Here is a 24,835-nt window from a genome sequence, read left to right on the forward strand (position 1 = left end):
AAAGGGGAAGAAAGGAAAAATCATCTGCCGGAAAGGCACCCTCTACCACCACGATTAAAACTAATTAAATCCTTTTGTCTGCTGCAGGAAAACAAAGAATTGATGATGGCAGCGAGATGCAACGCCAGGGAAGTCACCAAAAACCGGGGCAGAAAATTTTCTGCCAATTGTCAAAAATAATTCTTGGAAGAACGGGGAAACAATTTCAAATACATTTAAGTTCTAGGTCGCCCACCAGTATAATGCGGGAATACATTTAAGTTCTAGGTCGCCCACCAGTATAATGCGGGAATACATTTAAGTTCTAGGTCGCCCACCAGTATAATGCGGGAATACATTTAAGTTCTAGGTCGCTCACCAGTATAATGCGGGAATACATTTAAGTTCTAGGTCGCCCACCAGTATAATGCGGGAATACATTTGAGTTCTAGGTCGCCCACCAGTATAATGCGGGAATACATTTAAGTTCTAGGTCGCCCACCAGTATAATGCGGGAATACATTTAAGTTCTAGGTCGCCCACCAGTATAATGCGGGAATACATTTAAGTTCTAGGTCGCCCACCAGTATAATGCGGGAATACATTTAAGTTCTAGGTCGCCCACCAGTATAATGCGGGAATATATTTCAGTTCTAGGTCGCCCACCAGTATAATGCGGGAATACATTTGAGTTCTAGGTCGCCCACCAGTATAATGCGGGAATACATTTGAGTTCTAGGTCGCCCACCAGTATAATGCGGGAATACATTTAAGTTCTAGGTCGCCCACCAGTATAATGCGGGAATACATTTAAGTTCTAGGTTGCCCACTAGTATAATGCGGGAATACATTTAAGTTCTAGGTCTCCCACCAGTATAATGCGGGAATACATTTGAGTTCTAGGTCTCCCACCAGTATAATGCGGGAATACATTTAAGTTCTAGGTCGCCCACCAGTATAATGCGGGAATACATTTAAGTTCTAGGCCGCCCACCAGTATAATGCGGGAATACATTTAAGTTCTAGGTCGCCCACCAGTATAATGCGGGAATACATTTAAGTTCTAGGTCGCCCACCAGTATAATGCGGGAATACATTTAAGTTCTAGGTCGTCCACCAGTATAATGCGGGAATACATTTAAGTTCTAGGTCGCCCACCAGTATAATGCGGGAATACATTTAAGTTCTAGGTCGCCCACCAGTATAATGCGGGAATACATTTAAGTTCTAGGTCGCCCACAAGTATAATGCGGGAATACATTTAAGTTCTAGGTCGCCCACCAGTATAACGCGGGAATACATTTAAGTTCTAGGTCGCCCACCAGTATAATGCGGGAATACATTTAAGTTCTAGGTCGCCCACCAGTATAATGCGGGAATACATTTGAGTTCTAGGTCTCCCACCAGTATAATGCGGGAATACATTTAAGTTCTAGGTCGCCCACCAACCAGTATAATGCGGGAATACATTTGAGTTCTAGGTCGCCCACCAGTATAATGCGGGAATACATTTGAGTTCTAGGTCGCCCACCAGTATAATGCGGGAATACATTTGAGTTCTAGGTCGCCCACCAGTATAATGCGGGAATACATTTAAGTTCTAGGTCGCCCACCAGTATAATGCGGGAATACATTTAAGTTCTAGGTCGCCCACCAGTATAATGCGGGAATACATTTAAGTTCTAGGTCGCCCACCAGTATAATGCGGGAATACATTTAAGTTCTAGGTCGCCCACCAGTATAATGCGGGAATACATTTAAGTTCTAGGTCGCCCACCAGTATAATGCGGGAATACATTTAAGTTCTAGGTCGCCCACCAGTATAATGCGGGAATACATTTAAGTTCTAGGTCGCCCACCAGTATAATGCGGGAATACATTTGAGTTCTAGGTCGCCCACCAGTATAATGCGGGAATACATTTGAGTTCTAGGTCGCCCACCAGTATAATGCGGGAATACATTTGAGTTCTAGGTCGCCCACCAGTATAATGCGGGAATACATTTGAGTTCTAGGTCGCCCACCAGTATAATGCGGGAATACATTTAAGTTCTAGGTCGCCCACCAGTATAACGCGGGAATACATTTAAGTTCTAGGTCGCCCACCAGTATAATGCGGGAATACATTTAAGTTCTAGGTCGCCCACCAGTATAATGCGGGAATACATTTAAGTTCTAGGTCGCCCACCAGTATAATGCGGGAATACATTTAAGTTCTAGGTCGCCCACCAGTATAATGCGGGAATACATTTAAGTTCTAGGTCGCCCACCAGTATAATGCGGGAATACATTTAAGTTCTAGGTCGCCCACCAGTATAATGCGGGAATACATTTAAGTTCTAGGTCGCCCACCAGTATAATGCGGGAATACATTTAAGTTCTAGGTCGCCCACCAGTATAATGCGGGAATACATTAAAGTTCTAGGTCGCCCACCAGTATAATGCGGGAATACATTTAAGTTCTAGGTCGCCCACCAGTATAATGCGGGAATACATTTAAGTTCTAGGTCGCCCACCAGTATAATGCGGGAATACATTTAAGTTCTAGGTCGCCCACCAGTAAAATGCGGGAATACATTTCAGCTCTAGATTTTGGAATCAGTAACCCCACCTGAAGACGGAAGGTTGCAACAGAGGTCCCCCAAGCAGTATACAATAAAATCCCCAGCACCAAGAAGCAGAAAGCTGCAAAGGCAAGCGCGCAATTCAAAAGGAAGAAGGAATGCGTCTCAAAAGAAGCAGTTTGGGAACGTTGTAGCATGCCCAACATAACAAATTTGATAAAGGAAGCCAGACCACTGAAGAAACCATTGAAAGATTTAAAAAAGAAAGCCATGTTCCCAGCAAATCAAGCAAAGTGATGAAAACTGGCATCCAGAAAAGGCGAAGGACCAGCATCATCTCCCAAGTTCACAAAATAAGGGCATCAGAGGAAAGCGTTAGCCGACAAGAAAGCAAGGCAACAAGAACAAGTTGAAGATAGATGAGATCTCATACCCTAACTTAGCTTCTTGTTTTTCCTTTCAAGAACAATGTAACAAGGAGATCGGTTGAGCGGTAGCATCCTACAGCGGCAGGTAACAGCACACAACAATAGCAAGCACTACAGTGACACGGTAGTCCCAGCTACCAAAGTTTCCCGAACTACATTGACCTGATTCCTGTTTAGCCCAGGATATGTAGGAAACCTCTGAAGCAAAGGTTCGGTCAAATCTTTTTCAAAAATGCTTCACACGGAGTACTCAGACGAGCAAAAATCGCCCGCTTTATCTTTGCGCGAAAACCCTTCGTGTCCTCGTGCAAAGAGGGGCAGCTGTAAGCACGTGATTTTTGCTTCACGGGAAATCACTCCAAAAGAAAACAAAAATAGTGACCAGTGACCTCGCTGTACAAATTCCCAATTTTTTTTCATGACATGCGCTGCTAGTCATTTGTGGTTCGGCCCGTGTTGCAATTAATCTTACAAAAAACAAAAAAAATAAGAACGCCGTGGGTAATCAGGCCGTAGTCCGGTTTTAAGAGAAAATTCACATAAAATATGCAGCTTTTACTCTAGGCTTTGATTTAACCATTTTTAAAATTCTAATATGTGTGTTTATTGTTGTAGGTGTTACACAATATGTGTGTAAGTTTATTATAATTATTTGCATTGTTTTTAGGAATTTTTGGTTAATTTGTTGAGGAAAGGAAAATCTGATTGGGCCCCAAAACGAGGCCCAAAACCAAAGCATTGATCCAGTCCAAGACGAGCCTGCCCAAGCACGGACTCAAACGATGCCGTATCGGCGTCCCTATTGAAGCCGTTGATCTGATTCAAACGAACGGTCCAGATCAGGTTGTTCAACTCACCTCAACGACGCCGTTTCAGGCAAGTTGATCTGAGCCGTCCAACCCCATTGATCCAACGGTCCCTGGCTTCCCTCATGACCCGACCTATTTAGCCGGTTCAACCCAACCCCTCACCTAAACCAAAACGACCCCGTTCCCATACCAAACGACCCCGTCCTGTTACCCACCAATAGATCTAAGCCGTTCAGATCACTTGATCTAACGGCTCCAATCTCTCTTCCCCTTCCATATATAAACTTGACCCTTCACCCCACGCCCCCTATCCGAACCACCCCCCCTTCAGTCATCTCCTTCCCCAAGCCCTGAAACCCCCAAACCCTAGCGCCGCCCTAGTTTCCCTTTCACCAGAACCCGGCGGCATGAACGCCGGTGACCACCCCCTTCACACCCCTGAAACATCCAACCACCCTGAACACGAATCTACTAATCATGTACCTCGAATCACCTTCCATCGTCTCGAATCTGGATTTGAAGATTCGAGACGAAACTCGATCTATACCAAACCACCCCATCTTCATACCAGACACTCCCTAGACCCTCCTCGTGACCAAACCAGACTTGGTTTGGTCCGAATCTACCCACAACTCCTAAAAAACCAGATCTGAAAATCCAAAACCTAGAACACGGATAGCCTTGGAATCCAGCCGGCCTTAACAAGGGTTTGAGGTTTAATGGACCTCAACCAAGGTGTTCTCATGCGAGAACACCCTGGTTAAAATTTGTTCAGCCTCAAATGGTCAAAGTTGAGTCAGATTTGGGTCAGTTTGGTTTAAACATTTTTCGGTAAGTTTTCCTTTCCCTTTGTTTAGTTCTAATTAAGTTGTCAGCATGTTTCGTTGTGTTTGTTTGTTCTTTTTGTTATTTTTTTCTGATTTCTTCTATCTCTGTCAAAGACCTTTTATTTGGTCGATTGTTTTCTGTGTGTGATTTGAATGTATCCTATGATAAACATGTTCGATTAGGATAGTCGTCGCATAAATAATTCATATAGGTTCCCAGTAATTGAACAAAAGTTGTTTGATGCCTTTTGGGTCCCTGTACGTATTGTTTATGTGAACGATTGATTATTACCTGTTGCATTTAGTATAGTCGACTCGATAAACCTCGTCGATTAGTTTTCTATAACTAATGGATCAAATGAGCTAATAGTTTCACGTGACTAATTGAACCTTGTCACTGACTGAATGCCCGGCATCGTCTGAAATGAGTTTGTTTGCATTGCAAAAATGACTGAAAAGGTTCAGTCCAGGGCAGTCCTGAATTTGAACTTTCATGAGTTCAGAATGCCCTGATGCTGCAATGGGCAGGGCAGTAATAAGCAAGGTTTAACAAAGGTAGTCTGGGGTTTGAAAAGAACAAAAATGATTAGTTTAAATGAGCTGACAAGTAGGGTACTAATTTGGGATTAAACTAATACCAATGGGGAACAAGTCACAAGAGTATGGGGTTTAAAATGAATACTTAAATGAACCCATAACTCTTGATTAAAGAAAAAGCCAGGCGTGGGGAACAAAATGGCTGGCATCAAAAGATGCTTAAGCATGGGTTTAAAGAGTATGGGCAGTCTGCAAGTGGGAGGATCCAGGCAGCTTAGCTGCACTGGGTCGTTTGGCTTATAAATAGGCCATTTCAGAACTTAAAAAAAAATTGAGTCTTAAGAGAGGTCTTGTGAGCTTAAAGAAAAAAAACTGAAAACATAAGGAAATTTCTAGTAAACACTGTAACCAAAACACTGTCTGAAAGCTACATAAGAGTTTGTATTTGGTCAAGTTGTCTCGGCCAAAGTTCTGTTGTTTGCATTGATTGAGCTGCTTGTGATTGTTGGACTGCTGGTGTTGCTGCATAGAACACTCTGTTACTTCTGTTTGTTTCATTACTCTTTCTGGGATTACTTGTTTGGTGCTCGACCATCTGCTGGTTTTCTTTGTTCTGGGAATTGTTGCTGGTTGTCTGTGGACTGTGGAAAACACTTGTGATTGTTGGTTTGTTGCTGTGTTGTTGCTGTGTATCTACTGTTGCTGTGCTTACTGCATACTGCCCAGCTGATCATTCCTTTCTTTTTTGTCCTCTATACCAGGTACACAACCCATACACTGTCAAATGTAATTGGAAAATTGAGCATGAATACGAAAAGAAAAGACTTGAAGTCGACTCTCATACATAGATTATTACATTAGATATCATGTACTGTGTAATAATTTTCCTTCCTGTGTTGACAATAGAAGTAGCCTGTATGCCCAGTGTATATCAATGTAGATTAAGCTGAACGATAGTTTATATACGTATGTTGATAGGTAAAAATATTCCCAATGAAATAAGTTGTATCTCAGACTTAGTTTAACTTTGTAGTGTGTCCTTTAATGTAGGCCAAGCATGAAAATCGTACTCTACTAGTTAAGTTCTTTCCTTTCCGATAAACTGTTTCATATAACTGGTAAACCATGTTTTAAGCCAAAGAACACATAGCTTGCAATCTCAACCTCGCGAAGGTCGAGCCCAGGTTGAAACGGACCAAGCAGGCCCGCATCGAACAAACCATGGCCCAGGTCTGGCCCATCACGCATGGGCTGGATTTGGGCCCGTGATTACTTGTTCGGCTGACTGTGCACGCAGCCTCGTTTCTGATTTTTTAAGCATTCTGAATTCTGTTATAGATAACTTGCAAGCATGTAATTAATTAGGACTATCTACTGTTTTCAATTAGTAGAGACAAACGCGACAAGAAACGTAGTTGCTATAGGATATCCTTTTAAAATGAGAACGAGACGAGCCTCGACAAAAATAAATAAAAACGCACAAGCTGCGGGGCCCTCGTTAAATGTATATTATCGAAGCATTCAGTTTCCAGGATGGGTCGTTTAGCAAATCTCACGGCCCTCCCAGAATAATAACGCGATAGTCTCCTTAAGCGCGTACTTAATAATGTTATCTCCATAAACTCGGGTGCACATTTATGTGATCCAAATCCAAATCTCAACGGAATCGAAATGTGTCTCTAACCACGGGTACATTGATTGTGGCGTGGTCTGAGATGCATTTCCATGACGTTGCAAATTATTTTCATAAGGAATGAGACGAGCCTCGACAAACAAAGATGTACAATGTGCGGGGCCCTCTAAATGTATATATATAAAAATACTTAGAATTCGGGACATGCCGTTTAGCGAATTTCATGGTTTTTCCCCAAAATAACAATACGCTAGTTGCTTTAAGCGCCTTTAATAATTTATTTTCCTTAACTCGGGTGCACATTTATGTGACTCAAATCCAAATCTCAACCGAGTCGAGATATGTCAACAATCACGTGTACATTGATGTAACGTGATTCGAGGTATGTTTTCACGACGTTGCAATTCCTTGTAAAAAATAATAATAATTATGAAAGCGGTTAAAAGATAAAATTGGCACATAAGTTCATATTTGTATAAAATCAGATAATCAAGCCAAATATAACAGTTGAGCGACCGTGCTAGAACCACGGAACTCGGGAATGCCTAACACCTTCTCCCGGGTTAACAGAATTCCTTATCCAGATTTCTGGTACGCAGACTGTAATATGGAGTCATTATTTTCCTCGATTCGGGATTAAAATTGGTGACTTGGGACACCCTAAATCTCCCAAGTGGCGACTCTGAAATAAATAAACAAATCCCGTTTCGATTGTCCTTTAATTGGAAAAACTCCCTTGTACCCTCACGGGTGCGGAAAAAGGAGGTGTGACAGGAATTTCTCCTTAGGATTAGTATTTTCTTATGATGGTTGTAATATGTGAAAGTCGTGCACACAAGGTGACGAGTGTTTACACGGGCTAAATGTGGAAATTTATCGGTTTTAGCTATGTAGACTCATTTCAAGCCTTAATTGAGTTATCTTAACATGTTATGTTCATCATCATTAGGCTATCTTCACATGCTCTACTTGTCTTATCTCTTACTTGTTAATTTCTTTACATGTTTAGTTGAAGTTGTTGTTTCATCCATTCGTTATTAATTATCTAACCGTGAATTCTTTATTTGAAGTTGTCATTCTTGGAATATCTTGTTGTTAAGATTGGTATTGAGTTATAAAAATCGTGATTCATATTTAGGCAAAGTTATAAAGTGTGAAATATTGTTCTTGTTGAGTTATTCATTTCCGGTTGTTATTGTTGAGATTCTTGTGCATATTATAGTTGAGCCATGGGCTATTTATTGTGAAAACACCATTATTGTTGATTTTTTTGGCAAGTTGTGATATTGGGCTCTTGAGGTGCGATTTGTGATATGTTGTGATATTGATATGCATGCAATGGTATAAGGATTTGGAGTTGAAAAGAATGCGGTGAAATAAGGTGGGCTTGATAAGCGTGTTGCTAGTAGGGGAACTACTTGAAGCCACGGGGTATGATAAGGTGGGCTTAAACGCGGGAAGCTATTTCAGAAAAATAATTTTCAAAACTAAATGTAAAGCTCCCGCGGTGATACAAGGAAAGATTATGAAATGATTTGTGATTTGAAACTACGGGCGGTACCTCGGTAGTAACTTTTGTTGATACTTTTCCATTACTCCACCTGTGTTTTGTTGCCTTGTTCCGTGTCATAACATTCGTTGTTTTCTTCCGTGATGTTTTATTTGTCTTATTCAGTGTAGCCAATCTTAGTATGTTTGTTACTTGTTTCATTTCCATTGTTATTATTATCGCACTGTTAAATTACTCGTTCAATTTCTTATTTATTTCAGTAGGGCCTTGACTTGACCTCATCACTACTCTACCAGGTTAGGTTTAGCCTACTGGGTATCGTTGTGGTGTACTCATGCTTCGCTTCTGCATATTTTTTTGTGCAGATCCAGGTACCTCCTACCAGTCCAGGCACTAGTGAGAGCTCAGCTTCGAAGACTTCAAGGTATACCTACTGTCGTCCGCAGGCCTCGGAGTTCCCCTCTACTAAGTCTATTTTATTTTCTTATCTTTTTATCGACACTGATGTATATGGATGTTCAGTACCATCTTATAGAGCTTGTGACTTGTATTCGCCGGGTTTTGGGAAGTTGTATATACTGAGTTGCAGAGTTTCTTTATATTATTTGTTGAGTTATTGAGACTTTACTCATTATTTCAGTTATTTCTACATGAATGTCAGGCTTACCTAGTATTAGAGACTAAGTGTCATCACGACATCCTATAGAGAAAAATTTGGGTCGTGATAACTAAACAAGATCCAAAATTCACCCAAATACACCACTAGCCAATTTCCTTTGGATCTTGAAGCCAATCTATTAGAGGATTTTATTGGACTACTGAAACTAGAAGAAGACTTTTGGAAACTTAAATCAAGCATCCAATGGCTAAATACGGGAGATGCTAACACAAAAGTTCTTTCATATCACTACCATGTAGCGTAGACGAAAGAATAGAATCCTTAGTCTTAGAGATAAAGGAGGAAACTGGTACTATGACCAAAAGAAAATGATCACCGACTTTTTTGGAAAGTTATTTACCACTAGACAAGACCTTTCCCTCTTAAAATATACCCCTATGTCCCATTATGCTACTCTATATAGTAATGACCAACTTAACCTAAGTTTAGAACCTTCTATATTTGAAATTAAGAAGGTCCTCTATTCTTTCAAACCATATAAAGCTCCGGGGCCGGATGGTCTCCATTCTTTCCTCTACCAAAAATGTTGGAATGATACTAAGAACAATTTAATAGAATTTTGTAAAAATACGTTTAGCAGTAAAAAATGGTAGAAGAAATGAATAAAACCTATATTTTCTTAATTCCAAAGGGTCAAAATGCAGAAACTATAAAAAAAATTAGACCTATTAGTCTTTGCAACACTACTTACAAAACTGTTACAAAATTATAGTTAATACAATCAAACCCCTCCTTCCAAAAATCATTCACCCAGACAAGCTTCCTTAAGGGGAGATGTGCCTCAGATAATATCATCATCATCAATGAGGTAATGAATTACTTTAAAAGGACTAAAGGGGAAAATGATGATCAAAATAGATCTCGAAAAAGCTTTTGACAAAATAGAGTGGTCCTTCGTTGGATTCACATTGACCTCCTTAAAATTCCCTCAAGAGCTCATAAACGTAATCATGTCCCGTGTTACTATCACATCAACCTCTATCCTGATAAATGGTTCTAACATGAAATTTTTAGACCCACAAGGGGAATTAGATAGGGAGACCTCATATCACCTTACCTATTTATAATCTGCATGAAAATGCTATCTATGCTCATCCATCATGAAATAGACTGTTGTAGATGGGACCCTATAATAATCTCAAACAAAGGGCCACACTTATCGCATATTTTCTTTACTGATGACTTAATTCTATTAGTAGAGGCCAATCAAAAAAATTGCAACTCAATAATAGATACATTACACAAATTTTACAACTATTCCGGCCAAACTATCAATTTTCAAAAATCAAAAATAATTTTCTCCAACAATACTACCCTGGAAAAGAAGGAAGATATAAGCCAATGCATATCAATGAGATACTCTAATAAAGTAGGAAAATACCTAAAATTCCTAATTATGAACTCAAACCCCTCAAAAAGGGAACTCCAATATATCATTGATCATCTCAATAGTAGACTAAGGGGTCGGAAAATAAATCACATGAACATAGTGGGTAGAACTACCTTAATCAAGGCTACACTAGTCGCTATACCAATCCACGTTATGCAAATCTTTAGCCTTCCTAAAGCTACCCCCAAATATATTGACACAATTCAAAGGAACTTCTTGTGTGGGAGCACTTTGGAAAAGAGAAAGTGCCATCTAATAAAATGGGATACTGTGACTAGGTCAAAAAATGAAGGAGAACTGGGATTATACAAATCAAAATGAAAAAATCAATCCTTTAATGCAGCCCTAGCATGGAGGTACGTAATGGAGAAAGATTCTCTTTGGGCTCGAGTCCTTCAAAGCAAGTATAATAACAATACACACAATAATAAATGGAGTACCCTTAATAAAAGGGGCTCTCACATTTGGAAGAATATAGTAATTGGAAGCGAAGTTTGTGAAAGAAGTATTCAATGGGAAGTGGGTAACGGGGAATCTATTAATGTATGGCAAGATGCTTGATAAATAACTCAGCGCTCTTAAGAACTCTAATCCATGGCCCCTTAACTAATAATGAACAACAATTTCACTGAACAAACATTCTCATTGGTGGCTCTATTAATTTAAACAATCTCTCCTTCGAGCTACCTAACAACATTTGTAACAAAATTTTTAGTACCTATATAAAACAAATTCAACAACCTATAGGCAAGTACATTTGGGTTAAGGAATCAAACGATGATTTTTCTACAAAGGTAGCCTATCATATTATCGCAAATCATATAGATACGGATGAAAATCTAGTGGACTATACTTGGTTGTGGAAGCTTAACACGCTTAATAAAATAAAAATATTCCTCCGGACAATAGTTCGTAACAGACTTCCAATAGCAAAAATGCTCTTTAATAGGAAAATTATTGCATCTAGTCTATGTGGCATCTGCAGGTCTGAAGAAGAGGATCTGGAGCATATTTTCTTTAATTGTCTCCATTTAAAATCAATTTGGGATCAATTGGATAATACTTACAAATATCCAAACCAACCTCATAATGACTTCACTATGCACAAATGGATAAAATTACAATGCCAATCCAAAGCTAAATTCAATAGATACATGGAAAGGGCTGATATCTTTCCCTTCATCAATGGTGCATCTGGCTACACAGGAACACCAGAATATTCAACAACAAAAAATTCACTCCAATTAGGGCACATTATCAATAACACAATGCAATACAAAATGCTAATGGATTCTAAAAAGATGACATGCCCAAAGATGACTATCTACATAAAGTGGAAGCCACCATATATAGGGTTATTCAAGCTAAATATAGATGGCTCATGCATCGGCAATCCAGGAAAAGGGGGTATTTGTGGTGTATTTAGGAATAATGATAGTAATTGGATCCTGGGCTTCAACATGTCTGTACCCTATGCAACCAGTATCTACATGGAATCACTACAAAAAAAGGGCCTAATTGCGGGGGTTATTTTTTAGGTTTGAGGCGGCTAAAACCCCCGCAATATGTTGTTACGGCAGCCGCTAAAACCCCCACGATAAGAGTCGCCACAATCAATTTGCGACAGTTTTTTGCCGACCGCCAGAACTAAGTAGCGGCGGTTGACCCCCACAAATCTAAAATTTTAATCTTTCTAAAATAATTTTCAATTGCGAATTGTGGTGGTTTGAAACCTCCTCAATATAATTTTTAAATTTTTTTAGCTTATATTTAAAGCACATGCAGTCATAACCTCAGATTCATTAAATTTTTTGAATTCATATATTATTGACAAAATCACTAATTAAGTTGTAAATCACTATCAAGGCAAAAAAAATATATTTTAAAGTTAAGAGAAATCCATAACATATCATAAAACCATAAAATATCATTAGTCTTTAAAACTAAATTGTCAACATTAAGTAGCATCACTAGACTCAAAAACCAAATTTAAACACAAAACATTCACTCCAACATTCTAACTCCAACCACCTAACTATATTGTCACAATTAATTATTTAAGACAACTACAATAAAATCAACGGTTGTCACTAGAATTACTATCACCGCATGATCTTCTTGCGCCCATGGGCGAAAGGGGTCCATTGTCCACATCACTTGGCTGCATAAAAAGAAAAGTAAAGTATAAAAATTCTATAAGAGGCGAAAGCGTGCATTTCTAAAAATAAAAGGTTAAAATGTGAAAAGTTAGGGGGAACAAACAACCCCATGCAAAATGCAAGTTGGACATTACCGTAATAAAAAATAAAATAAAAAGATGTTTAGTTACTACTGTATATGTAAAGCAAACATGAAAATATAATCTTATTTGATCTCAAGCTCAACTCTTATTGCCTAGGTAAGCATGAAGCAGGATTATTATGTTAGCGATTTCGGGGAGATTGTTTTCTATCAGACTGATCCACACATCTTCCGATCTGCTCCAAAGGATGAATGACTGAGAAACAAAAATCAAAACAATCTCATTAACTAGTTTCACAAACTTGGTATTAGCTATAGTTTTATAATTGCAACCTATTGAAAGAATTGGTTTGAGAGCTTTTTGTTAGTCAATAAGATTGTGTTCCCATTATTCTCTCTTGAAAACAAAACTACAAGAAAGAACATGCTTTTTTCATGTTTCATGGTTTATTTCTATTCCACCAATCTTGGCTCTCCCTTTTTTCTTTATTGGTTCGACAACCGTATGGTTAATTCCAAGGTGAGGGAAAATAACAGTAAAATATTATTTGCTTCCATTAGCTAAAGAGTAGTCTTTGTGTACTTCTGGCTATTCTCACAAGGGTAATTCAAAGTAAAAGAGGGTGAATACGTTTGTCCTTTTGGTGTAGGCAAAGCTTATATCAGGACTATCTAAGTACCTTCCCATTATTTTACGTAGTTATTTAATTCCTACCAAAGCTATAGTCCCTGAAAACTACTCAACTCGAGCAAAACTATATATATATATATATATATATATATATATATATATATATATATATATATATATACACACATAATTTATAGTCTCAATCTCTTGGATAATTATATTGGTACTCAAACTTCTAGGAGTTTTTATCCTATGCGTATACTAACAATAATATCACCCATGCTACTGCTCTTAAATTGAGTAATCATGTTAGATCATTATCCTTATATAACCCCACAAATTCTTGATAATCAGTCCACATTCGGCAGAATATAATTTGCAATTATCACCTTCCATATACCAATCATCACAAAGCTTGGAAATAGTATAGATATTTCCCTGGAATGCATACACTATTATATCAAATTAACTATAAGAAGAATGCTAACTAGCTATTAGAAGGACTGAGAAAAAAGATGTTTGTGCAGATATATTGCACATTATGCTCCTAATTTTATAAAATTATGCCCAAATCAGACAATGCAGTAACTCTAGGTTCTACAAGAATAGGACTAACCTAAGCCACTCTATCTTTGCAAACAAACAAATTTAAGTGGAAAAAATTGAAGAACTTTACTTACTGTTGTGGGAGAAATAGTCGAAGGAGAAGCGAAGAACCCCGCAAACTGTTTTGGTATTGTCCCTTCTTTCATTATCATATATGCCTTGAAAGCATTCATCATTTGATTGAGAGCATTCATCATTTGATTGTGAGCATTCATTATTTGAATAAGGTTCTGTTGGCATTGGGACGAACATGAACCTTCACTACTTGAAGCACTTGTACCACCAAAACGAGGTCTTACTTGTTTAAAAACTCTACTGGGGACAGGTCCTAATCCCAAGTACCGCACCCTTCCAGAGTGCTCTTTTACTAGCACCTTACCAACGGCATCATTTGGAAAAATTTGAGATTCGTCCATGGTGCTTTGGCTCAAAGATATCTCAATTTTTTCCTACACATACAAAACTCATTATTACAATTAAACTAATAGGAATATGTAAAGAGACTAATTAAACCAATAGGAATATGTAAACCAATACAAAACTCAATTTTTGCCAACTGATTCTTGAGAAATATTTTTAGTACGTTTTTTAGTTTGGGTCCAATTTGTGAAGCATGAAATATGTAAAGAGACATTTCTTGGCTCCCTTTTCCATAAACTTGTTTGAGTAAGTTGGCAGTTAGAGTTCAAATTGATAGTTGACGAATAACGAGAATCACCATGAGTAAGAATGGAAAAGTAGGGTATTGAATTTCCTATGACTGATATGAAATAGAAGAAGTGATATAGGAAATGGACAGAGTTAGCTAATTCACTTGTTTAGGCTGATGACAAGTTTCTATAAGGCATGCAATAAGTCTTTCAATACATTTGTGATCTCAAATGATCAAGTTTTTCGATACAAAGACCAGCATTAGTCTGCTTCAGTTATGTAGCTTACTCCTTATTCCTCATGATTTCTTTTTTGAGATAAGCTAAGAATTCACAGAAACTTACGCATATTTCTTTTGCTTCTTTATACTGGTAATCAACAAAAGAAATCCATTGATCCCGCGGAACTCCATCCGACACATTATCAATAATCTCAGCTCTACTTTTAAGTGGGTGTTCATATGCACTCCACAAGTTAAGCTTATTTGCAGCCCATTTCTTTCCAATAGATTTATAAACATGTTGCCGCGCAACTGACTCAGTTGTCTTAAAGAAGAACTTGGGCTTCAAGAATAAAATATTTGTTAGCATATCTATTACATGCAAATGTAAAGTTAAAAGACAAAATAGAGATATAGTTGTCCTTCTCCAAAAAAAAAATCAGTGATATAGTTGTAAGAATATAGAGCTTATACCTTTATAATTTGATCGAAGACGCGGTTGAAGTATGACAACGGTAAACTAGACCATTTCTCATAATGGATTGGAAATAAAGTGCAGTCACATGCTAAAATTTCACAAAAGCCTGAAAGTAGGTTGTGTGCATCTCCAAATGGTTCATCTAGGTAATCAAAATCAACCACGATACGTTCTTCACATGTTAAATTTAGCACTTCCTTGACTTTCACTTTGAGTTTTTTCACATTTTCTTCTGAATCTGTATAAGAAAAGAGATAAGATGAAGCCGCGAGAGAGATGAACAAAGGCTTAGAAGGGACTGCTGAATATGCATTAATAGTCAAAAGTATTTACGTATTGCTTCTATAGTCCAGTGGCTCCCAGAATGCTTTCTAGATGTAGTCTGAAATGTTGGAGCTGGTTGTGATGAGTTCTGATGTGTTGGAGCCGGATGTGATGTTGAGTGAACTGACCAAGATGGCAGTGATGCAGAGTAAACTGTCGGGGCCGGCTGTGATGCAGTTTGATCCATCGGAGCTAGCTGAGATGTTGAGTAAACAGATTGAGACGGCTGTGATGCCAGCTGAAATGTTGGAGCCGCGTGCAATGTGGGCTGATCCATCGGAGCTGAATGAGACGTTGAGTGAATTGATCGAGACATATCTGCAATTCAATAATTAATCTTGCTACAGGAAGAATATATTTAATAAGTAGGCAAAGCATATCCACAAAAAACTTCAAGATAGAAGAATGGTGTGCAAGTCAGAAATGTCGCTATCGCTATAGCTAACAATTTTTGGTATTAATTAATAAAACATGGCAACCCTGTCTTATTCTAAAATATGGTGTTCTGATCTAAGAAGTGCCCATAGGATGCTATGAATAAATTCTGTTTTAGCTTCAGAAGTGGAGATGCTATATGTAGAAGAAAGGAATCTGTTGTTAGTTTTACTGAGATGATACTACAGTCCCTGCATTGATTCAAATTCTCACATTTTTTCTCGGGGAGGGGGAGGGGGGGGAAGCAAGTCATGTCTCGAGGGGCCAAGCAAGTACATATGGTAAAGGATACAAGCAAGAAAGATTTGCAAAAACAAGAATCTAAAAGGTGCAGAAAATAAGATATACACAAACAAGCTTAACAAAATTCTTAAGGGAACTATTCTAACAGAATTTAACACATCATATTGCATTCATTTAATAAAAAAATTAGTCCGAAACATAATTAAATTCAAAACTGAAGCATGAAAAAAATCAACACCATCAATACTAAAAAGAGGCATATAAAAGAAATCTAACACCAACCTTAGAATCACCATACACACCTATATAAATCCTTATACAACATGGTGTAGAACATTTATATTTCCTACTAATTCAACAAAAAAATCTCAAATAAACAGAGAAAACCCAAATCTAACAGAAAGTACCCAAAGCAACAACAAAAACAAAATTAAAGCCACATGCAATTGAAAAACACATAGAAATTACAGATTATACAAACCCAAAAATAGGGAAGATGAAATATATGTAGAAATAACATTACACAAAACCAAAAATAGGGTAAAAAAACTTACAATAATTAAAGATACTTGTCGATTGCTATGCCAGAGTGAGTGATAGAGATGTCTATGCCACTGCTATAGGGACAAAAAGTGAGGAAAATTGATGAAAAAAGAGGAAAAAATGAGGATTGAGTTTAAATCTTACAAACAGAATGAGAAATTCATTCATACAAAACTTTTGATTTTAAGAAAATTAAAGTAGAAAGAAGCATGGAATTTCAGTTAATCTCTCAAAATTGAGACCATTACCTTGAGTTGTGGAAAAATGTTAGTGAGAAGTGGAGGAGCTTTTCAGGTTTTGTTATATTTGTATTTTGTGACAGCCAAAAAAAATGAGCAAACAGAAAAAAGTGTGGGAAATGTTAGCGCTAATTTTTTCCAGATGGCGTAGGTTTTGAGCTGCCGCTATCTACTTATATTGTGTCGGTTAACTAAACCCCTGCTATTTAATAAAATTTGCAGGGGTTGGAACTGACCGCCGCAATTTAGGCTGTTTTTTTGTAGTGGAATGCCTAGCACTCATGCATGGTTTAAGGATAGCTTTGTAAAAAAATATCACGCCATTAGTAATTGAAACAGATTGCAATGATTTAATCAACATGCTTACTAACAACTCTTGCCTCTACCAAAATTTCATAAATGATTGCAGATGGATGCTAACTAGAGCGAAGGAGCCTTCGATGACACATGTGTTCAGGGAAGCAAATGGAGTCGCCGATCTTATGGCCAAGAACGGAAGCAGCTCAACTGTTTTTTAAAATCCTATGTTGTATTTTGTTCCGCCACCTTTTGTTGTTTCTACTTTTGAAAAGGACAAGCTAGGAACCTCGTGTCCTATCATAGTCCCAGCTTGTAAGTCCCAGCTTGTAATGACTCTTAAGTTTGCTTGAATAAATATCTTTCGCTACAAAAAAAAAAAAAAAAAAAGATAGAAATACTGTAACCTTTTATTCTTTTTCCAAAACCAAAAAGAAATAACTCAAAGGAAATTGTTTTTGCTCCTCTATTGTGCAAGCCAAAGAGCCTAAAAAAGAAGAAGGAATATTCGTATATTTTGCTTTTGTTTCTTTATTCTACAAGTAAGACATAAGCTAATAGCTCTGTTAGTGAATTACCACTCAATTCTTTTTTCTCGATCTCAAAACAAAAGGCCACTGCTTTTTACTATTTACTGAACTTCTATAGTAAATGAAAATATTTTTATATTTTTAAGTTACATTTGAACTATTCAATTTGGAAAGTCCAAAAACCAAATATGAAATAAATACAATCTATCCCAGTATTATTATCTATATTCCTTGTACCAAAAGACCTCTTATAATACTTATATACTTACAATTATTCGACGATTTAGCTTAACACCAAGTTGATTTGTCCAAAAAAAAAAAAAAATCTGTATGCAACTTCATTAGTCCATCCTGTAGACCAATTTGTTGAGGATATAATGATAATATTTGGGGTCAACTTTCATGCACCTCAACTAATTCATCAAGTACATATTATCTCATATCAGCACGTGTATTAGTATTCATTCGCCAAAACTTAGTTAGATATGAAATAATCACTTAAACTCACCTCCCTTCGTTGAGATTTGATCCAACTTCATTTATCATGAGTATCTAACAGTCAAATACATTTAGATTGGCAATAACCTGTTTTTCTAAACATAGTTTGTGAGAAAAGGTGTCTAAACCATGTAATGAAATATATATCTATCTATATCTATATATCCATATAAAAGGGAGGGGGAGAGAGATGCTGACATGGCACCTCTCTTCATATCGAGGATTGATATTTATCTTTTAGCTCCTTTTTTGACTCCTATACCTTTTTGTTTTTAATAGATCGTCTTGACATAAGAAACTCTTCCAATTAATTTTGAGTAATTATATCTGAAACTCTTTCTATTCATTTTGAGTAACTATTTCTCTATTAACTTCTCATTAATTATGCTATGAAATATAACCTCCATCCCGTCTAAAACATTGTCTTCAAAAGTGTAAATCTAAAATTTAAACCAACAAACGAATGTCAGTACTTTTCTCTTTTTTTCCCCCTCTTCAAATTTGCAGGGGATTACAGTTATCTTTAATCCTTCTTTTCATGTGGCTTTGCATTAGTTAAGACGAAATCATCATAATCAGCTTCAGATTTTTTTTTTGCTGGCTTCTTTAACACTGACGAGATGACAATGTGAGAAAGCAGTCAAGCACCACCCCATATTTCTCCTTTCAGTTCTTGTAATGATATTTCTTACACGCATTTGCCATGACAAAGGTAAGAATATTTTATTCAGTTCAAATTCATTCATTGTTTATGAAATTTTTATTTGAAGGCTAACAATTCAATGTGATATGGTATGTGCTATGTATATAGTAGTTCTTTGCCGAGAAAATATGAAGTTTGTGTCCATCAGAATTATTCTCTCTTTAATTTTGTCACAAAAAATTTATGCCTATTATAGCAAGGTGTTAATATGTCAGGTTCGCGTTTGATGGCCATGGGATTGTATTTGGTGGAGAAGATAGTACCGTAAATCTCAAACTTATCCCTTTTATTTTTCTCATTCAGTAATATATGTTTAAGAGAAATTACCTCAATCTCAATATTATTGTTCATGAAGTGAAGGTTCGTGATACCATTGTCTTGTTTCTTACATTACTTCTTTCCTTATCTCCTCGATTGTTAGTTTTTTCAGAATCAAATTCTCCTGAGAATTGCTTTTGCTCTCCTCTTGGCTTATGCGCTCTAAGTCCTTTGTATAAAGAAACCTTAATCTCGTACTCCATCTGTTCCAATTTATGTGAACCTGTTTGACTGAGCACGGAGTTTAAGAAAAAAATGAAGACTTTTGGAATTTGTGGTCCTAAACAAGTCCAAATGGGGTCCAGAGTATTTGTGTGGTTATAAAAGCTTCTCATTAAGAGTAGAGTTGTAACTTTAAGCTAAATTGTTACCAAATTTAGAAAGGGTTCATTCTTTTGGAACGGACCAAAAAGGAAATAGGTTCACATAAACTGGAACAGAGGGAGTATATTGATATTCTTCCTCTTAATACTATTGGCATCTTTCTGTTTTTTTGCACAATGTATATTTTTTGAGCTATGGTTTAGCTGTGGTTACCCATTTGTTATCACGATTATATATATATATATAGATATATATATATGTATGTATGTATGTATGTATACTGATCGAAAAAGAGATTGTGTTGGCACCTTTCATTAGCCATCAATAGTATTACTTGCATGCAAGTGCATCGTAGATTATGAAAGTTTTGTGCTTGATAATACACATTAAAATTCAAAAAAGAGGTCTAAATATTTGAGAAAGAACAAGCAACCTTGAGACACATCAATGAATATAAAAAAAAATATTGGCCACAGATGTCACCTCCGGCATCACCAACGGGAGGTTTTAGAGATACAAACTTTTGTATATTTTACTTATTATTGTACAATTCAAACAATATATATAGTCCAAAAAATTGACAAAAAGGTAATTGAGCTTGTAGGGAAAATAGAGATGCCACATCATCTTGTATTGTCCTTCCTTAAGCAATAAAAAATCGTAATTTTACATATATCTTACTCTTTTGGGGGTTATAATATTTTTAGTTATTTAAATTATCTTAACAATATACCTGGAATAAAGTATGATTTACTGATACTTTTTATTACCGCGCAAAACGCGAATAGTTTCACTAGTTTTCTTATAAAAACAAGCATCAGCTTATGACCTAGGAAAAAAGGATATTGTTTGCGCCACTACTAACATCACTCCAACTATTTTAGTTTTATTGTTCTTTTTCCAATTAATCATTATGGTTCCCACCATCTTTCTTTTTCTTATGGGCCAAACGAAACTAAAACCCACATTAAATCGAATATAGACTCCTAATCACTTCTCTTCACTTTATTCTTCTCTATGATGGATGATTAAAATGCAGTATATTACAATTTGCTAAATTAATAAAGGTAATCTAGATAATATAATAAAATTGATATCTTTCTTTTTAATCTAAAAATGTTGCGCAATTGTTTCTGAAAAGATTTAAGTTTTGGAAAAACTTCACCAGAAACATATTAGCATAAGTTCTTTTTAAAAATATTCCCCAAAACATAAATCAATATATTAATACTTTAAATTAAGAAGAGGTCTGAGAGTGTTTTTCATTGGAAAATATTTTACTGGGTTTCTTTCACTGAGACCATCTCCAAGGCTACTCTATTTCTTGCACCAAATGCAAATTTGTTGCAAGAAATGATGTTTTTTTGGCTCCAATGCAACACTAATTCTTGCACTATTATAGAGTATGAATAGTGTTGCACCAAATTTGGTGCAACACTATTCATCACTCTAAATTTGGTTTAATATTATTTTATTCAATCTTTTTATTTTGTGAACTTTTAATTTATCATATATTGTGTATATAATTAATTTTTATATTAAGATCTTTATAATTTTAATTTTATATCCTATTTTTTGATATATTAATTTTTGTATATATTATATTTATATAAAATTATAAGTTAATTTTATTATTATTATAATTGTATAAAAAGAAATATAACCATTATTTAAAAATAAAAAATGCAAATGTAAGATATCTAATGTTGCTAAAATTGAAAAGTGAAAACTAAAATTTAAAAAAGAAAATTAACAATGTAGGTCGTAGTGGATCCCCAACAATTATTCTTGAAGTTGTAGCTGATTACGACCTTTGGATATGGGATGCATATTTTGGTATGCCCGGCACCAACAATGATATTAATGTTTTAGAATCATCACATTTATTCTCCAATCTCGCTAATGGTATTGCTCCTCCAGCGCATTATGTTATTCAAGGAAAAGAATATGACATCGGTTATTATTTAGCTGACGGTATATATCCAAAATGGTCTACTATTGTGTAAACTTTTCGGGAGCCACGTTCAGCAAATAAGAGATATTTTGCAATGAAACAAGAATCATGTCGAAAAGATATTGAACGTGCATTCGGAGTTTTGCAATCGCGTTTTGCAATTGTTGCAGGTCCGCCACGTTTTTGGAGAAGAGAGGTCCTACATGATATAATGACCACATGTATTATACTGCACAACATGATAATTGAGGACGAGCGTGATCTTAATGCACCAATTGAAGATGCACGTGAATGTCCAGCTACTACGGTATAAATGGTAGTAGATGAAGATCACCGATTTGAACAATTTTTAGCTCGACACAAAACAATTAAGGATAAAGATGCGTATTTCACACTTCGTAATGCATTAATCGAGCATTTATGGGAGAATAGAGGCGAAAGTTAAATATTTATGTGGTACTTAAATTAAATTTGACTATGATGTAATATTTATTTAATTATCTTTTATCAATGATTTCACTTTTAGTTAATTTATCCTTTAAAATAATTTTGTAATAAATGATTATATAAGTGGTGAATGTGAATTATATATAATGAATATGGAAAAAAGAAAAAAGATAGTATTAGTTTGAAGGAAATAAAAAATGAAAAGTAAATAGAAAATAATAATATAATATAGAAGAGAGAGAAGATTTGGTGTAAAAAATGGTATAATGGTGGAGTAAATTTGGTGTTACACCATTTTGGTGTGAAATTTGGTGCAAAAAATGGTGCTAGCCTTGGAGATGCCCTAAGAAACTAATTCGTCCACTCACAAAAGCTTTAAAAATAATTTAATGTGCAACCACATATTATTTTTTTCGCACAAAATAATTTTCTTCAAAAAATATTTTCAAAACCTATAACACTCCGCTGGTCCAAAAATTATAAGAGTTGTACTTAATTATTAAAGTGAGAAAATAATCCAGATAAACATTTAAACACTTGAAGAATATTAGAAATAAAATACATTAGAAGAGTGAGCATGTATAGTATGCATTTGAAGTGGTAATTTTATTATTTCTTAGAGTAATTAAATTATCCTCTGAATTCATCTAGAAATTAATTTAAATTCATTTTATTTTTTTGCAAGATGTATTATTCAATTTTGTCAATCTGCTTCTATTTCCGGAGATAAACATTAGGTAGCTCAACCCCAAAACTAGCTTGCGATAAATAAATTGCCAAGACCTAATTCTTCAACTAATGTGTGAAACTCTTAATATTTGCTCATTTTGAAGTAAATATGTGAAACGTAAACAACATAATATAATGATGTAATATCGAGTAAATAAAAAATAGAGATGAGTCTACTTCAAAAAGAATGAATCATAGATCTAACTCAATTTAAAAAATTAGTTCATGAGTTTAATGATGTCCAATATGATATATAGTAAGACAAGGTCATTTGCTCAATCAAATGTGGAAAACTCTAACAATTCCAATAAATTCCAAAAATACGGATTACTGAAAACTGAGAATGTCTCTCACTCTTTCTTATCTCAGCCAAAAATACAATTTCCCGGATGTCAAAATTGAAAAATAAACCAAAATGTAAAATCATTTAAAAAAAAAAAAAAGAGGGGGATGAAGGAGGAAAAGCCTCTGTTTTGAGCTCAGTGGCTTTGTCTATGGCTGTCTTGGGATTCGTCATGGGCTTGATCCCTAACTTCCGTTGTGATAGTTTGTTCTTTCAGCTTCTCATCAGCTAATTCTGCACTCTCCTTTTCTAAATTCTGCTCACATTTATCCCCACTACCAAAAGAATTACCTCTGCTTGATACAGGCGTTGCCAAGAAAGTTGGGTTTAAATCTCCAGCCATTATCACTACAATTTTCTCTTCAAAAACCGGCAAAACCTTTAACATATCGGCGGCAGATTTCTCGCCGGCGCCGGCTTCAATATCACTTTGAGACTGATCATCATCAGTACCATTTTCTCTTGGGTAGCCGGAGGAGTTTTTCCAGTAAGAACAAGCTAAGATTACAAGAGCAAAAGTTATCAACAGTAGCATGGCTGCTACGCCGGCAAAGAGGTATGGTGCCGGAGAATGCCACGGCGATCTTTGAATGACCGCCGGCGGTGAAACTGGTGAAGAAGCATTGAAGGTACTCACAGTTCGCATTTCTTTTTTTTTTTTTTCTGATTATTTTTCAATTTTCTTGGGATATATGACAGGGGATGAGAAAGTGAAAGGGAACCTTTAGAGGGATTGTAACAACAGCTTTTTGCTTAGCTTGAGAAGTGTAGAGATGTTACATGTATATTTATAAAGACAATCAGTGTAGGGATTTGGGGGGGGGGGGTAAGGAAAAAATTACTATGATCCTCTCTAATTCAATCTCAACACCTCCACTATTTAATCATTCATAGTGGTACACTGGGAAAAATACACTAAGGTTGTGCGTAGGCTGTTATCATTTGAGCAAAGAGGTGAATAAACAATGTCATTAGTGGTGTAAAGCTACCACCAAGTAGATCTCTCAGTAGATATCATATCATTATTTTGCTTTACGAAATATCATTGTCTCATACATATCTAAGCTTGGAGATAGTATAAGAATTTTTTATGTCAATAAATGTGAAATTTTACTAGAAGTTTTTTTGGTTTTCCATCCGGTGTTCGGTATCCGCATTGGAGCCCGACTATATCCGGATTCGCACCGCATAGGGCCCCATTCGGGGGGAAGCGCTCCATACCAAGGATTTTTCACTACAAAAAAACAGTCAAATTGCGACAGTTAATTAGCGGCGATCACCGATAACTGCCGCAAATTGTATCAAATTGTGGGACTTTATCTCTAACTGACGCAATCTATATATATATATATATATATATATATATATATATATATATATATATATATATAATTGAAGGGCATAAGAGAGGTTATGTGGCATTCTCTTAGGCCAGAATTACTATTTATCTTTTATCTCAATTTTTTTGGCTTTTTCTCTCTCTTTTTAATTATAATGCATATTTTAAAATTCCAAACGTCATCTCATTAATTATGTACATAATTGCACCTGTTCACACGATTACAATCCGGAAAAAAATACCTAAATCTGATTCGTCGTCAAACGCGACTCTTACTCAAATTAAACTTCATCCAACATCTCATGATCATCACAGGGTGAACCACCAAATATGGGTTTGTAACTTCATTCCATTGTCCTTTTGCAAATCAGTAAGTTCCTACATGCC

General features: G+C 36.1%; 2 protein-coding genes across 2 annotated transcripts; both read right to left on the reverse strand.

The window, feature by feature from the left end:
• Positions 1-12,432: 12,432 nt before the first annotated feature.
• LOC104219305 (uncharacterized) lies at positions 12,433-19,515 on the reverse strand. The gene is made up of 7 exons (XM_070159254.1): positions 19,389-19,515; positions 17,553-17,630; positions 15,516-15,824; positions 15,179-15,420; positions 14,829-15,047; positions 13,908-14,282; positions 12,433-12,516 (listed from the first exon to the last, which is right to left on the reverse strand). The coding sequence occupies exons 1-7, from the start codon at positions 19,513-19,515 to the stop codon at positions 12,433-12,435; spliced, it is 1,434 nt and encodes a 477-aa protein (XP_070015355.1).
• A 3,730-nt stretch (positions 19,516-23,245) lies between these two features.
• Positions 23,246-23,755, reverse strand: LOC104219297 (protein GLUTAMINE DUMPER 5-like). Its single transcript, XM_009769961.2, has one exon. The coding sequence runs from the start codon at positions 23,753-23,755 to the stop codon at positions 23,246-23,248; it is 510 nt and encodes a 169-aa protein (XP_009768263.1).
• Positions 23,756-24,835: the final 1,080 nt, after the last annotated feature.

This window comes from Nicotiana sylvestris, chromosome 10 (genome assembly GCF_000393655.2).
Source record: "Nicotiana sylvestris chromosome 10, ASM39365v2, whole genome shotgun sequence".
Classification (NCBI taxonomy): Eukaryota; Viridiplantae; Streptophyta; class Magnoliopsida; order Solanales; family Solanaceae; genus Nicotiana; species Nicotiana sylvestris.

Coding starts and splice junctions, on each gene's coding strand:
- LOC104219305 (XM_070159254.1), bottom strand. CDS start 19,515: ATGGAGTACGAGATTAAGGTTTCTTTATACAAAGGACTTAGAGCGCAT. Junction 17,631..19,388: donor TCGAGGAGATAAGGAAAGAA/GTAATGTAAGAA, acceptor TTTTTTTTGTAG/CGAAAGATATTTATTCAAGC. Junction 15,048..15,178: donor TCTTCGATCAAATTATAAAG/GTATAAGCTCTA, acceptor TTATTCTTGAAG/CCCAAGTTCTTCTTTAAGAC.
- LOC104219297 (XM_009769961.2), bottom strand. CDS start 23,755: ATGCGAACTGTGAGTACCTTCAATGCTTCTTCACCAGTTTCACCGCCG.